Source organism: Alligator mississippiensis, chromosome 4 (genome assembly GCF_030867095.1).
Source record: "Alligator mississippiensis isolate rAllMis1 chromosome 4, rAllMis1, whole genome shotgun sequence".
Classification (NCBI taxonomy): Eukaryota; Metazoa; Chordata; order Crocodylia; family Alligatoridae; genus Alligator; species Alligator mississippiensis.
The window spans coordinates 139,163,315-139,179,887 of NC_081827.1; the positions used below are offsets into that span (position 1 = coordinate 139,163,315).

Here is a 16,573-nt window from a genome sequence, read left to right on the forward strand (position 1 = left end):
GTGGCTGGGGGGTGGGGTGGGTACCTTTACTTCAGTTGTAATGTAGTAAACATATTCTGCCATTAACATAAACTTGATAAAATCTAACATGACTGTGGTGTTTTCTGTGGCCTTTTAAGGTTAAGAATGATGTGCCAGGTGATAGAAGACTGAGAGCGAGTGACTCAGATTAAATCAATACTGGCCAGAGGAGGGTTCTTTGGCAATGGCTAAGAAGGAGCTGCATGAGTCTGGCCTGCCGTGGGTTGTTCCAACTCTAGTAAAAGCTGTGTCTTGGAGAATGTTGAGCAATAGATGCTGTCTCAGTGAAATTCACGCAGAAACTGCTGACTTGGGAATGGAGTAGGGGTGCCGTCTGGGCTGGAGTTGCTGATTCAAGTTTTATGAGTTAGGAACTGTTATGTTTACACATGCTAGTCAAGACCACATTTGTAAATTGTGTATCTGACGTATGTTTTGCCTCGAGATAAGCCATAGGGTAGTAGTCCAAAGGCATGCTACTGAGAGTAATTACATAATGCTTTTTTTACTAACTGTTTGTAGTTAACATACTGTTACTGTTCTTCATGCATTAAGATTGAGGCAGTTTTTAATTTTCTGCTTTTCTCTTTAGATGCTTTTCTATTAAGATAGATGGCACTTTCACTTCTAGTTAAAACTTGAGGGAATTGGGCAGCTTTAGCCTGCTTTGAAATGAGGTTGGGTTGACTCAGCATTTCATTACATCAGTTCTTTATTGTGGTTATTGCCATTTGATGTTTTTAAAAAAGTTACTGGCCACCATAATTGGAAAAAATAAGCAAATGCAAACTCAGAGAACACTTCATGTGTATTAAACAAACCTGTCTTCAGACACATCAGAGTCAGTGGGTTAGGAGGTATGAATTGTTTACATTCAGTTCAGTGAGATGTTGCGGCAGTTTAAATGCTAACTATGATAATTATATCACTGCCAATCAAAATACCAGCACGAGGGGGGACAATTCTATCATGAAGACCTTGTCTGCTTAGAACAAGGGTGAGTGAAATGTGGCCCGGGGGCCGGATGCGGCCCGCCAGGCCATTCTATCTGGCCTACGCGGCCCCTAAAAAATTTAGAAAATTAATATTTATCTGCCCCTGGTGCCTATCATGCGGCCCTCGATGGCTTGCCAAAATTCAGTAAGCGGCCCTCTGCCCAAAATAATTGCCCGTCCCTGACTTAGAAGCATCCTGTGTAGGTGTTATAAATGGGTTTGAAGGTGGTGTTTGAAGGATGTGTAAGAGGAGAGTTGTAGTACTTTTCCTCTTTTCCCCCTATGTTGGCTTTTGCATGCTATTTTTTTCTCACACAGCTCATGGCCCTCACTTTTTCCTACCTAATGTGTCACTGGATTCACAGAATCTGTTTCCTTGGCTTTGCTATGTAGATATATTTTCAGATCACTTTGATATGGGTGAATTCTTGAAATATGGGTATACTGAAGTGAGGTTCTCTTTAGTTTGTGTGACATGCAGATGGGGTGAAGATTTATTTTAGCTTTCATTTATTGCCATCTTTGACATAAGGATAAATCATCTCTCACTACCTTTATCTTTCCCTGCAGCCTTTCAGGCTGTACTTCTCCAGGGTTATATTTTACCCGCCACTTTCCATTTCCACACTTCTTGGTAAAAGGATGCATCGGCTAAGTTCCTTATTCATTTCTTTAGATATACTTTGAGAATAAATTTTCCCCTGCTCTTCTGATATCCTATCAGTTTTCTGTCTATGAAAGGACTTGGGAACATATGTACTGATGATGCCCTTGGCATGACTGTCACCTGAATTTGGCTAAATTTTCATGTTGATATTGAGAGCTTTCAACACCTGCTCAGAATTACAGAGCATTCTCCAAGTTCCTGGAGAAGAGTCTTCTCCTTGTCATTAATGAGCCTTCATTCTATGGAAATCAGAAACAGTGTATTTGGTAAGCCATATATTTTTAATGCTTCTGTTAAGAATCCAATATTTTTGATGTGCTGTCTGTTAGCTGGCACTGATGGATGTTTTGAAACTAGTGTGATACTAGGTGTGATCTGCCCTGGCTTGTAGAAATATTGCAAGCAACTATTGCTAAGCTTGAAAGGCACTTAACTTGGTTGTGTTTTCAATTCTGTTTTTTGTCTCTTCATAAAATATTTCAAGTGATGTAAAGCCTGGATATAATGGTTTAGGATAATTCTTTTTTGTTCCCACAAACCCAGTTTTAAATGACAGTACCTTTTAGAGAGTGGAATGGTCTAAATTGATTCCATTCATTTATTAGGTTGCCCAGTTCTGAAATACTTCAGAGGTTTCAGAGGTAGGGGTCATGGTAGTTGGCTAGACATGACTTGGGGGACAGAGACACCTGTCATAAATAGGGTTCAGGTTTGCAGCCTGGGGGTGCTCCTGTATCCTTTGCTGCACCTCAGTTTTTCTGAGGTTGTGGTAGTGGCTAAGAGCATTTTCCACAAACTCCTAACTGGTGAGAAGGCTGCAACTTTCTTTTACAGATTTGGGTCTTCTTGTATACTTTTATAACCTCTCTAGGCTGTTGTAATGTGCTGTATGTTGGGGCTGCCATAGAAGACTGCTTGGAAGCTGCAGCTGGTGCAGAATGTGGGAATCCAACTTCTGAAAAGGGTGATCCACCAGAAGCATTTTATTCCAGTGCTCCAAGGTCTGTACTGGCTTCTAGTAGCTTTCTGGGTGCAGTCCAAGGTGAAGGTCTTGACCTATAAAGCCCTATGTGGCTTGGGCTCTATATGCCTATAGAACTGCCCTTAAGTTGCATTGTGATCCCTAAGGTCAGCAAAGAGCAATCCCCTACAAGTTGCATCTATGTTCCATGTTCTTTTGCTGAAAATGTGGGAGGTCATTCTTGGTAATTGCACCTGAACTTTGAAACTCTTTCCCCCTTGAGGCCTTCCAGAGCCTGAGCCACAACATCTTCCAGAAGCTTTGTAAGACCATTTTATTTGGGCAGGCTTGTAGTAGGTGGAGTTAAGTTCTGAGACTATTGCTTGGGTCATTGTTTGTCAAGTTGTGTTATTACTTATTATTTTATTTTAATATGTTACCTGTTTATATCATTTAACTTTTTATTTATAAGTTGCCTGGAGCTTTCTTTCAGGAGGATGGCATATAACCCCTCCAAAAAAACCCTCTGTGGATGAGTGTGCATAGCTTCTTTTAATTGGGCATGGCTTTTTATTTTCCATCTTCTTAAACTTCAGTACTCCCGAACTGGGGCATAAATATATCTTTTTCTACTTGAGAATCCAGAGTTTCATGCATTTGTTCTTTAGGAGATTTGTTAGTGGTGTAAAAAGCTGCTGTGTTTACCCAAACCTAAGATGACTTGGAATTTAAGATGATTCCCCACCAATAATTACATTGCAGAATAATTAGGCTTCAGGAGGGAGCCCGGAGTCAGGGGGTGGGGTTTCCTTCGCTACCAGTCTGTGATCTTCCCCAGCTGCATGCCCCTCTCCAGCCAAACAAGCCATTCTGACTTGGTCAGGCAGCAGCTCGGCGCTGGGGCCAGAGCTGAACTGAGTTTCTGCCTGCCCTGGGTCCTTACTCAAATACAAGATGAGCCCCATACTGACTGGGGAGAAAAAAACCTCATCTTGGATTTGAGTAAATAGTATAGTTCTTCTTGATGTTGGGGTTCTTCCCCTTGCTTGCTGCTGCTAAATTACATTAAAAGACTGATGCAATTCATTAAATATTTTGTTAACTATCTAGGAACCAGTTGCTTTATTTCAGCAAGTATGTGATTTTTTTGAGTAGATATTGAAATAATTTTTGAGATATGAAGGTTCATGTAAAAATGACAGAATATTAAGATATAACATGCCATGTGGAAAAAAAAATGATTATCCTGAATTGGCTTATCACAATTTTTTTTATGGAATTATGTCAGGAAGTCCAGAGCTGTGTAATAGATATCTGCTATCTGTGGGATAACTCTGTTACATTTGAAAGGTATGCCTTTAAATCTTCCTCTTTAGGACTGATCTTTTCAACATCTGAGCAGCTTCAACAATTGCTATTTCTTTTTGTGAAAGAAGCTTTATCTTTGGTCAGAGTTGGCTTTTCTGTATATAAACATGAAGATTTAAAAGCCAGTCGAAGCCAGTCATTCTGTAACTTTTGGAGTACTGTTAACCCTCAATTACTTGCAGAGTTAGCATGTGCCCTTGTCAAGTTTTAATTGGAAAACATGAGAAATATGTGTGGGACTTGAGGTGATGCGTGTGGACCACCTGTGGACTTTCTTACAATGACTTCTCGGAATGCTGTTTTGGAACTAACAAGCAAACTGTTGGAAAGGGGTGCTTTCTTCGTAGTTGCCAGGGCTTATTTCTGTTTTGTGAAAAGCCCAAGGATAAAAAGCTGTACAAATTGAGAAATTTTTAGATATAGAAAAGCTTGTTGAATTTGTTTTTTAATCATTCCTCAGAGCCCTTTGTGGTTGGATTTGTGGTTACGGCCAGGGAGATTGCCTTTACAGGATGAATAGTTTTCCCAATAATTTTTTATAAACTTTCTTACATGACTGTTTTCTAAACATTCAGCCTGGCTGCTGAAGCTGGCCTGTTTTCATGTGTGTGCTCGCCTGTATGACTTGCTCAGATTCTTTAGAATGTAAGTTTTATCCTTTTGGTTACAAAAACAAACTTGGAGTGCTCCTGGAAGGGTCTGCCTGAAGTTGAGTTTTCAGAAACCAAAACATCTCACAAATGTGTAAGTAAAAGAGGTTTAAAAAGTTTCTTTCAGTTATGGTATCTCAAACTGGTTAATTATTTTGCACAACTGGATACTCTCTTCTGTCAAGTGCCTTATTAAGGGGGACTGGATAACACTGAATAATAAAATCTTTGTGGAGAAAGTGAGCCACGTAAATGAACTTTTCTTCACAGGTATATCAGTTTGAATTATGAGGATTTTTAGCAGTAGTGACACACGTGTGAATTCAAAGAGACTTGTACAGCGATCTTACCATTATTCTCTTGGTATCCCATTGTCCCCTAGGCAAGCGCTTTTAACCCCTAGTGATTCTAGCATGCCACCGTACTAAATTTGCAAACACTCCCCTCCATCTTGGCCTGTGTGTGAATGGGAGATCTTTCTCTGGTCTCATAAGCCTCAGAGGCATATAACTGCTTTAACGACAGCCTTCCATCTCCTCCTGTTTTTCTGCAATATCCTTCCACCTTGTTGCATCTTTGTCTGTCCCTTCCAGATTAATTTTTATGTTATCTTCCCATAGTTGTCTTGGTCTACCTCAAAGTCTGATACCCTCAAACTCTGCTTCTAAAATCTGCCTCGCAAATGGCTTCTCATTGTCATGCCTCATGATACGCCCTTCCGTGTCAATTCTTAGCGGTCTTAATTTGCTCAAGTCATCAGGACTTTTGCAAAGGTTCACAAGCTCTTGAATATATCTTCTCTTCCATACTCAATTTCTTGTACTGCACCAAATATTTCTCCTTAGCGTTTTGTTTTCAAACACCTGCAGCCTTTTTCCATTTTCCTTTGTCAGCATCCAGGATTTACATCCATATAAAATGACAGATTGAACAATTGTACTACAAAGCTGGATTTTAAGGTTTCTTGAGGTTTTCCTTGATGCCATTATTGTATCCAGGCTCACCAGACATATATTAGCACTGTAAATTCTTGCCTTCATTTCTTCAGTTATTTAGTTGCCCTAGTGATTTTTTTCCTAACTATTTAAATTACTTTACCTTTTCCACACTGTCATTCCCCATCCTTATCTTCCTGTGAGCTTTGGGAAATGCACACAATTAAATGGAGCTGTAAAATTCATGTTAATATTGTGATTTAATTAAATGTAAAGATTCTTTGACCAAAGCATTGTCTCCACTGGCAAATGAACAGTTTGAGGCAGTATTGAAAACTGATTATAATTGCTTTGAATACCATAAAAGACCCTACTGGCAGAAGAAACACATTGCTTGCTAGAAGACTATAGTTGCAATATTTTATTTGTTGACCTACGAAAGTGACCTATATGAGCTTTTAAAAAAATAAATCCCCAGTGTTCTCTCACATAGTATAGACATAATTTTTAACTTTTGAAAATGAAATTTACAACAGTCAGGGCACTTGGATGTCAGGGATGAGTTGTTTTAAATGGGACCATCATGCCTTAAGATTTTTGGCTTGATTCAATGTTTACAAATTAATAAAATGGTGCTATGTCTCTTTACCAACTTATTTTGTAATTGGCGTTGGCACACCCATCAAAGGTTCCAGAATGCTTCTGTAATGGTATTCAGCTGTTACCAGTGTCTCTGCCGAAGATTTTATTAAAATAAAGTTGACTGAATCACGCACAATTTATCTCTTCTCAACATTCTTTTGGACCACTTCTTTACAGTTTGGCACTAAGCAAAACTGTTTCCAGTAATTACTATATATTTTGCATTATAAATCAACGCTACGTCTAAAGTATATGCCATGTTTTCATGTTCAGTTTTAGGAAAAACAGGTTTTTCCCCCCTGAATGTAAGTTGATAAGTACAGATTAAGTCCTTGAACTGTTGTTGTCCAACAAGAGAAGCATATAACCAGGGAAAGGGCTGAATGTACTAAAAATACTAAAATAAAAACTGCAGTGAGAAAAAAATCTTCTTTGGTAATTTTACCATATTCACAGAAAGGCTGCAAGTTGAGTCATCAAGATTGTTGGGAGTCTTGTAGCAGATTGACCCTGCATGTACGGTGTGTGTGGATGGGTGTGTTTGTGCATGTGTGTAGGTGTATAACACACACACAAAATGGTTATTTTGGAGAGGGGAAAAAAACATTTGATATACAATTGGAAGAATGCGTTATGTCATTCTATACAGAAAAAAACTGCAGATCACATTCTGGTATGAGCTGAGCTGTACCAGAGTACAGGATGATAATGGATCTATTTCTGGAGTTAGACACTACTCAGTTTCTCTTTGGGTGTATTTTTGAATTGTTGGTATAGCACCAGTGCATATCATAATTCTAGAGCTGTTTGGCTAGATGGGTGAAAAATGCACCTTAGGAGATGTGAAAAAGTTATTTGTCTGTGAACCTGAAGAGCTCCACAGATTGTATGTTGCATTTCAGTTGAACATTCTCCTTTATACCTTATACTAGCACACTCTAACTTTTATGCACTTTGCATAGTCTTCAGAGACTGAGTCAAGTGTTGCTGCTTAGACAGAGATATTTCTACATGTGGTTGAAGTTGGCCTCATTGAAGTCAATAACAGTTTTATCATTGACTTCCAGGAGGTCAGGTTTTCATAGATTTCATAGATTTCATAGACATTAGGGCTGGAAGGGACCTCGGAAGATCATCGAGTCCAGCCCCCCGCCCCGTTTTCACTCACTGACCCTAATTTTTTTTTTTAGTTTTACCCATTTAATCTATACTTTTAGAATCCTGTCAGAATTGCCTTTTTATTTATGCCCTTCCAGTAAATGTAGAAAGTTATTGCCCTCCTCCCCAAAAAAGACACCCCCCCCCCCCCCAAGTGATCATTTTGGAAAGGAAATCAGCAAAAAAAAAAAAAAATCTTGTAGAATTCTAGTAGTCCAGTCATATATATAATAAGTCTGCATTTTTAGGGGACCTTTTTATGACTGGAAATCATTTTTGAGTTGCTTAGGATGAAATGTAGCCTGAAGGTCACTTTTCTAATTTAGGTGTTTGATCACCATTTTTAAAAATGAGAGTCATGACTAAAGAGATGAATAAATATTGATATCTCGATGCCTATTAGGCCATTTTTTGATTTTCTAAGCCACTTTAAATAAGTATTACAATAACCTACAAACTTCCTTTCTCTTTTGATGAGTAATGACCCATTATTTGGGAGCTATCCTTTAAATGCAAAAACTATCAGTATTGATCACTTTTTTGGCAGCACAATAAGAGTACTTGTTTCCAGTGGAAAGTTTTACCATTTATTTCTTCAAAGTTCCATTTAATATTATTAATAACAAAAGTACAAATGATTATGGAACACATTTAAGTAAAATAAAACACTTCAACTCAAATTGGAAGTCAATTCTGTGACATGGCATACACTGGATATTCTTAATCTAGGTATTCTTCTTTTGTATCATCTTTTTCAGATGACTCTAGTAGCTTTAATTGGCTCATCTGAAAGCCCATTTTCATTGTTTAGTGGTAAGTTCATTCCATCTGGCAATCTACTTTTAGTATGTGTCACAGCTTCTAACACATCCAGCATTGACATCCACCCACAATTTGTTGGATAAAGAGTTTGTGCATGTTGTGAATTTCTCCATTCATAGACTTGCAAGTGAGCTTGGAGGCAGTACTGTTTGAAAGAGTCATGGTCCAGAGGAAGTTTTGCAGAATCGTAGCGTGCCATTTGCCACCATTTATGTGCACAAGCAGTGGACAAACTGTTGCTTACAGGGTCATTGTAAAGTATTTTGACAGCAAATAAAGCCAGTTTATTGAAAAGATCTTCAGTTAGCTTTATGCACATAAGATTTTTTGATTATAAGATTCACTTCATAAATGCCACTTTACCACAACTAGAGAAACCTCCCACTGTGTGTACTCCAGTGAATCCACAAACCCCAAGAGCAGCAGACGCTGTTATGTAAACAGCGAAGTAAACAGCAAAGTAAACAGCTGTAGTAGTATGATGGTGTGTCTCCTGGTTTCTTCTTGTACATGTACATATCTTGCTCAGTCACGTGACTGATGTAGGAAGCAACATTTGAGCTGCATGGAAGAGCACCCTTGTGTCAGTCTCACATGGAGATTTCAATACAAAGTGCACATCATTGTTCTCTGGATTTTAAATCATAGCAGACAAGATTCATTGTGAAGTATAGGCCACAGCAGTGGAAGTAAGAATGACATTCATTCAAGAGGAAATGTTGTAGTCTCATTTTGTTAAAACGCTTTGATAGAAATGAATGCCAGGATGCTCCAGTAGGTATTTATTTGCTGGTCAGAAACAGGGTAGATGTTGGGAACAACAATGACTTTGAGTGATGCTGCTGCTCATTCTGTTTTGTACTAGTCTTCAACAGTTCTTCATCATAAACACCATTAATGAAGTGAAATGCCACTGCTTGTCGGTGTCGGCTAGTGACATACTTGAAGAGACTAAGGGCATATTCAGACCATGTCTAGCTTGGTGGTACTTCATTAAATATAATTCCAACATCTATTAATGCATGATAATGTGATGGTGGTGAGATCAATTGGAGATTCATCAATGTTATGAACTTTGATTTGAAAGGTTTGTGTAAGATGCCATCTGCTAAGAAGAGCAAAAGGCTCACAGAAGTAATTCTGCATTGCCTGATTTCTTCTAAAGTCATGGTAGTCTCTTCTGTTGGTGAGAGGGTCAATGGTTTGTTTCATTGCAGTATGGTCAACTGTTTTCCTACACTCTTGCTTGCTCTTATTTGCAGTTGTCTTTGTTGCAAAGGTCTTGCTTTTCCTTGTGGTAATAGTGTCATGTATTGACTTAACTTCAGAAGAAAGTCTCTCCAGAATGTTTCCACCATCACATTAACCTCAGCATGGGATGGGTGGAGACTCTTCCTTACCTCTTCTGTTGCTGGCTCTCCGGAGCAAAGGGAATGAAGAGTTGGTTGATTCAGATCCCTTTGGTCCGCATCCCATTTTTTCACAGCTCTCTTTACAACATCAGCAAATTTTCAGTGGAAGACCAAACTCCTGATAAGGACACCTGTTATGTGCACAAAGGTTTGTTAGACCTTCAGCCTCACCAGGGGTCTGTAGGATTTGGGACAACAAAAGGGTTAATTCCCCTGGACATCGGCTTGCAGCCTGGCCCCATCCAGAGGTATACCACTATCAGTGAAAACTTAACACTAAGGCAAAGGTTAACAAGAATATATTATCAAGGTAAGGATAAAAAAAATAGAGCAATAATAAATCCAAATTACAACAATGAACCAGTCAATAGAGAGTTAAGAGAATATTATATACTATAATAGATATAAGAAAGAATCAATGCAGGCCTGTCACCAGGGGTGACTGGCAAGATCATTCTGAAGCTGACAGGCTTGTCAGCCTGTCACAGAGTGCCTGTTCCATAGAGGATTTCTATCTTTTCCTCACTTGCAGTGAGTACTCAATACCTCCAAAGGGATGGGTGATACTTTACCGTCAAAAGGTATGCAGGTGAATACAGGTGAGTAGAGGATGGTTCTGTCTATGAGTGTATCCTTCCTTGTCTATGAGTGTATCCTTCACGAATGGATGGAGTTCAGTTACACACTCCACTCAAGCAACTCTCCTGCTAATCGCACATGAGCAGGTGTCACACCACACTCTCATCAAGTGACTCAGTTTCTCACAAGCTTTCAGTCCCAATTGGATGCAACACGCACTGACACTAACTCAGTCACTCTCCCAGGCAAGCACCCAGCCACCACACAGACTCACGGTGCACACAGACTCAATCACTTCCTCAGTAGCTCTCCAACCTGACAGGTTTTATAGTATCCACCTCACGTCACCTGTCAATCATATGCCAGAACCAGTTATTAGACAGACCCTTCCATCATTCATCTGTCCATCACATTACTGACCAATCTGTTGGGTTGTTACCTCAGGTAAGTATTTCATGCCACACTTTACATTGGAAACATGTTCCCTTAGTAGTCAACTTATAAAATACAGGCTGATTGCGCATGCTTGTCAGTCCTATGTAGGTCAACGGAACCATAAGTTCAAGAGTTCACTCTTCTCCATCTGGGATACTGCAGCTGGGGTTAACAGAGTCCATCTCCATTCTTGACGGACTCAGTTCTGGATGGTGATACAAGGGTTGCTTGAAATGAGCCACCTGTTTTACTTGTTTCCTTAACCACATAATAACTGGTTTACTGAGTATGTTGGTTGCAACCATGGGTAGATTCTTGGTAAATCCAGTCCAGCCCCTACTTCTTCTGTTCTTGGATTCTTTGTTCATGGTCATTTCAATGACATAGTGTGCAGGCAGTTTGCTGTCTTTCTAGTCAATGAAAATGAAAACATTATAGACATGGGCACCATTTCATCTTCTCTCAATGTTGTCATTTGCCAGTAATACATGGACAGGTATGTTAGATAGTTGACATTTCCATTAGCTGCTAACAGTGGAAGCATTCTATGGCAAGTCAGTAAGTACTCTTCGAAATTCATTCCACTCCTCAGACAATGGTAATGTTGAAAGAGGATTTCAACATCAGTGATATAAGAAGGAAAATACTTAGCCATATCTGATTCACAACTGTGCACTTCAAACATTGAATGTACCAATTAGAAAAGTGACCCCCAGGCTAAATTTCTGTCTTAGCATCTCAGTTATGAATTTCAAAATTAAAAAAGGTCCCTCAGAAAAAATGCATGGGCTTTATGTGTGTGACTGGATTATAGGTCTGTTTCATCTGAGGCTCGTAACATCTATCACAAGTGGGTGTCATGTTCATATCTCATAATGAATTCCTCAAACCATACTTCAATCAGTTTCATTTGTTTTATAGAGCATTTCCCTGAGCTGGAAACAGTGATGAAGACTTAAAGGAGATACTTTTAGTCTATTTTGAATCACACATGTTAGTCCTTCCTGTTTGTTGAGCTGGAAGAAAGAATGGCCTTTTAAGCGGATTATATGTTTGTTCAGTAAATGTAAATTGAATCTTTCGTTGGTGGTACACGGAGTTTATTGGATGCTGACCCCCCGCCATTTAAATTGACTTTTGGTTAAATTCCACCATGTGCTGTGCTGCTTACTCATGTTGGCTAATAACTATAAATGTTGTAGATTTCAGTACAGCCTGTTTGCAAGTCTTTCTTTGTTTCCATTCCTCTAAGGAACTTTACAGTTTTTAGAACCTGCCCTCTCTTTTTTTTTCTTGTTCTCTCTTCCTGTTCTGTCTTTATTTCTTTCCTTCAGTCAGGGGTTTGGCTTGGTAGAAGCAGTGAAAAGGGGGAACCTACCTGTATTTCTAAATGCTTGCTGTTATCACAACAGGATTTTAAGTTTTGGATGCTGCATTGATCTGGCTAAGTGGTAACAGAAGAAAGCAGAAGCAATCTAGTTTTACATTTTTACTTGAAACATTTTACATAAATTGGCAAAATTATAAGTCACTGAAAGCAGGGTATTTAACAGAGTTGTCAGTTAACCTTATAAAAATATATGTAGTGCTAATAGATTGTTCAGTCAAATATTTTTCTTTAAAAAGAATTTTAGCATTTCATGTAGTGTTCTATAGACAGCATGTTGTAAAGTTGTCCTTTTTATTTTCACTGTTGAAAAAGCACACCCTCTGATGGCTTTACCAGAGTAAAAGGCCAGATCCAGTGGCAAGCAGCCAGTACAGTTGTCCAGGCCCCAGCCATGGTGAGCCTCACCAAGCCAGGGTAGTTTTAAGTCATCCAGTCTGCAGATGTGGACACTGGTAGCATAACTTCGAGTGGGCAAGTGGAGCACCAGCCCTAGGTGCCCACTTAAAGAGCACCAGAATGGCAGCTTCCCCTGGAAGTTGGTGCTGCAGCAGCCACCCTCCTCCCAGCAAACAGAGGGTTTTGCCTAAGGTTCAAAATTAGTGGGCCCCTCTATTCTCCTATCTAACACCATCTCTAGATCTTAGTAATGTACAACTAACTATGTTCACTGTACAGTTTCATGTCTTATAACTGAAAATTCCTTCTTGGGGTACATGACTGCTGAAAAGCTCTGGACCTGCCATAGTACTTATTGGATTTGTGTATTGTTGGTTGTTGGGTTATTCTATTTGTTCTTTTTCCCTTCCAGTGTTTCTGTTGTAATTCGATGTGCAAAATGTCATGCTTTATCACGTGTAAAACAGCTTTCATCCAAGTTGGTTGTCACAATGTTTATCTGTAGATTTCTTATAAGAGAGGTATGCATGTTTGTGGGGGGGGGTTTTAGGTTTAAGTAATAATAAAAAGTGCTGTTCAAAAAGGTTTAGGTTTCTGACAGTTGTTGCTTGATTTTTTTAATTGTATACAATATTAATATATAAATAATAGATTACCTGAGGCAGCCAGTAAAAGAATCAAAATAGACACGTTTGTTTCCCAACTTTTCCTAATTTTCTTTTCCCAAATAAATGGCTTTTGTAGCATGCCCAAGAGGAGGTCCTCAAATTCAAATAATTATGGAACAGTAATGCAATCCCAGATGATATCTTTCAGTGTGCAAACATAAACTGTACATACATGGAAAGTGTACCAAGAACAGAATTCAATGACAATACACTTCACTGAAAATAAGTCCATGGCAAGTTTAAATTGATAAAATCAAGTCAGATCTACATTAATGTGACTATTTTATTTTTTGTTGTTGTGCCTTGTTTTTTGTATAACAAAAATAATATTTTGGTAGCTTCCAAAGGTATAGATTTCAGAAACATACATGATGCAGTAATTTTGAATGATTTTTCATGTCTAATGTTTTGTTTTCCTTCTGTTTTTTGTGTCTTGCATTAGTAACTGAAGTCTATGTACCTCAAAATGTCTCTTCTGATGTTCTGCTGGAGCATTCTTTACCTTCTGCTTGCCTTGTTCCTTCTGAATCCTTCATTTTATCAAGTGATAATGTAGTGACAGCTGTTCAAACAGGCAACAGCATTTTAAATCCAGCTGTTATTAAAGAACAGGTAAAAACAATCTGTTTTTTTTATTACAGGAAATTAATGTATTTAATTAGTCTCTTGGCATTGTATTTTTTCTTAGCAAATTAGAGATTGTTTTGTTTTTCCTAAAGGACAAAATTTGACCATTGAGTGTATTTGAAGGGTATATTTTAAAAATAAATGTATCAGTTACCCATCTAAATATTAAATATGAAATGAAGTACCTTCTGAATTATTTGAAATGGCAGAAGATATATTTTAAAATGTTTATCAACCTAAATATTTTCAGTGTATCAGTATTTTCTTAGAGAGAGGATTTATTTTTATGTTAATTGTTATTCATTGCCATACTTTTTTGTGGCTCTCAATAAAAATAAGTTCATTAGGATGTGTAGTACATTTAAAAAAAAGTGTAAAAATGTTTAAAAAAATTTAAAAAATTGTTCAATGGGGTAATAAGGCTGAAATACAGGAGATCTTAGTAGTAATGTTCCTTAGGGGAAAAAATTGCTGGTAAAGCTACCAAAGACTTAAGAAATAGACCCTTTTATGAATGTCATATTGTCATGGCGGGGTCCTTTCAGAGGGCCGTGATCTCCTCGAGGTCCCTCGCTCTGTGTCAGGCTGGCCCAAGGCACCCTCTAATTCTCGCCCACCACGTCTTGTTGGAAAATGTAATAGGGAGGCTGCCTATGACTCCCTGGGCATGGCTACTTGGGACCTCTGTCCCCGCGGTTCTTCCGGACCCCCTGGGGGTCTCCCGATATGGTGGGTGTTCCCCGGACACCCTAGCCTTATGGGCTATGCGTGGCTCCTACCAGCCCCTAATACCACGCCCCAAGCCTTGCAGATGTAATAGACGTTGTTAGGTCTGTATGCCCGCTTCCTGGGCCTCCTCTATGATCTAGCCCACTCTGGGCTTTCTTTCGTACCCAGCCTCTCACTGGGCCTCCCCTGATGGTGCGGTCCCGCTCAGGGACTCCCTAGCAGGCCCCAGCTCTTCCGGCCAACCGCACGGGTACCCTCTCTGACCCCGGCTCACCACGCTGCTACTCCCTGTCTTCTCGGGGCAACCACAGCGCCCTGCCTTGGTCTGAGGGGTGTTGCCGCACTAGCCTGTGGCCGGGCTCACTATGCCCGTCTCGGGCTCCTCACTATCGCCCCTCTCTAGGGCTGCTCAGTATCGCCCCTCTCTAGGGCTGCTCAGTATGGCGCTCCCCCTCTTTGGGGCTCGCTGTGCCCCCACGGGGCTTCTCAATAATACAATGTGGCGCTCCCCCTCTTTGGGGCTCGCCGTGCCCCTACGGGGCTTCTCAATGAAATCGCCCCTCGCTCTGGGGCTGGGGTCTATGTACCCCATATGCAATCTGGGGTCTATGTCCCCCCGTCTGCAACCTACTGGTTGCTCCCGCGACCCATTGGCCGCGCTCCTCGCCGCCAGTTGCTCCCGCACTGGCGTGTAAGCTGCGCCTTCACTGGCGCTGTGAAAATAATGCGCCCTCTTGGCGCTAGACTGCTCCCTCACTGGCGCTAGAGCACCCCACACTCTCTGGGGTCCCCTATATGAGGCCTCCTCCAACCCCTACAGCCTCACCCAAGCCTCCGGGTGTAATATCACAACGTCAAAGCAAAACCACAAGCCCCTAGGCTGTAACACAACTGCAAGCTCAAGCCGTCTGGCTGTAACTCAAACCCGAAGCCCTATGGCCATAACAACATTGCTCCATATGACCATGGTACTTGCTGCTAGGCTCCTTTCCACGTCCTCACTCCCAAAGCTCCTGCCTCCCAGGCTGCTGGCAGAGAACTGCTAGCCTGGCTTCAGCCCTGGGCTTCATAAGGGCCAGGCCCTGCCCCCTACAGGCAGCTGGCTCTGCTTAGTTGCTCTGGCAACCCGCAGCTGTGCTCAATTGGCTCTGCCAGGGCTCTCTCCCTGGCAGTTTCTCCTCTCTAGGAGCAGGCACCGGGGTGCCCTGCAACACATATCTACCAGCTTTGGGATTAGACAGTTTCTGATATGTTCTTAAAATGCTAACAATTACTGTCTCCTGTCCACATGTGTTCTGTTTGTTCTGTGTCATTTGAAGCTTTGGGCTATCTTGTAAATACCTTTGCTCATAATTAATAGTATGTTGCTCCATTAGCTTCCATGAGGTTATTCATGGTTCAGTTAATTAGGTGCTGCCAGTCTGGCTGTTGGTCAAATCATGTTCTAATGGTTTTTCAGAAGCATTTTTTTTGTGGCAGTGTTTTGGAGACTACTTTGTTTAACCAACATATAATGTACAGGTTGATATTTAAAGACTAATGCTAGAAATATAAGTTCTCCTTTAAATGGCTACTGCATATTTACACACAGGATGTACCAGTTGGTGATGCTTCAACAGTAGAACCACAGCCAGTACTGACCACTGAAATGATCAAATGCTTCTTCCTATCTCTCCCTTTACATTCAGTTGTAAGGCTGTAAAAGGGGCTGGGGGGAGGAAGAATGTGACAGAGCACTCTAGCCACCTCAGTTCTTTCCAGATTTCAGCAACCAAGGATTTGGAACTGATCTGACCCTTTGCCTGGGTCACTTTTTAGACTAAGAGGTGGTGTCTCTTTCATACTTTGCTTTACATTAATTTAGAATTGTACATAGTGAAAATTTTAAATAAGTTTTTAGTAGTTTGGGAATGTTGTATAACAATATATTTACAATATTACTACAGCTTTTAGAAAAAGAAAATATAAGAAGTCAGCTAAACTGAGCTAGTGTAAATACTCAATAGTGATCATTGCTAGTGCTGGTTGTATAGAGAATTTTTGTGGATTGTGGGCACCTGCTCATAGACCTATTTGTAAACAAACTTTATACAAATTTTGTAAGTCTTGTTTAAGGGC

General features: G+C 40.1%; 1 protein-coding gene across 10 annotated transcripts in view; it reads left to right on the forward strand.

Annotated features, from left to right (window-relative positions):
• CCDC91 (coiled-coil domain containing 91) overlaps positions 1 to 16,573 on the forward strand; it is a 445,798-nt gene that overhangs the window by 142,791 nt on the left and 286,434 nt on the right. For 7 of the 10 annotated variants that reach the window (XM_019482221.2, XM_059726684.1, XM_019482219.2 and 4 more), the window contains exon 4: positions 13,542 to 13,711. The exons of the other annotated variants lie outside the window; for them this stretch is intronic. In XM_019482221.2, the coding sequence (XP_019337766.1) occupies positions 13,542 to 13,711 (170 nt within the window). The remainder of the gene's footprint in view (positions 1 to 13,541; positions 13,712 to 16,573) is intronic. 10 annotated transcript variants of the gene reach the window in all.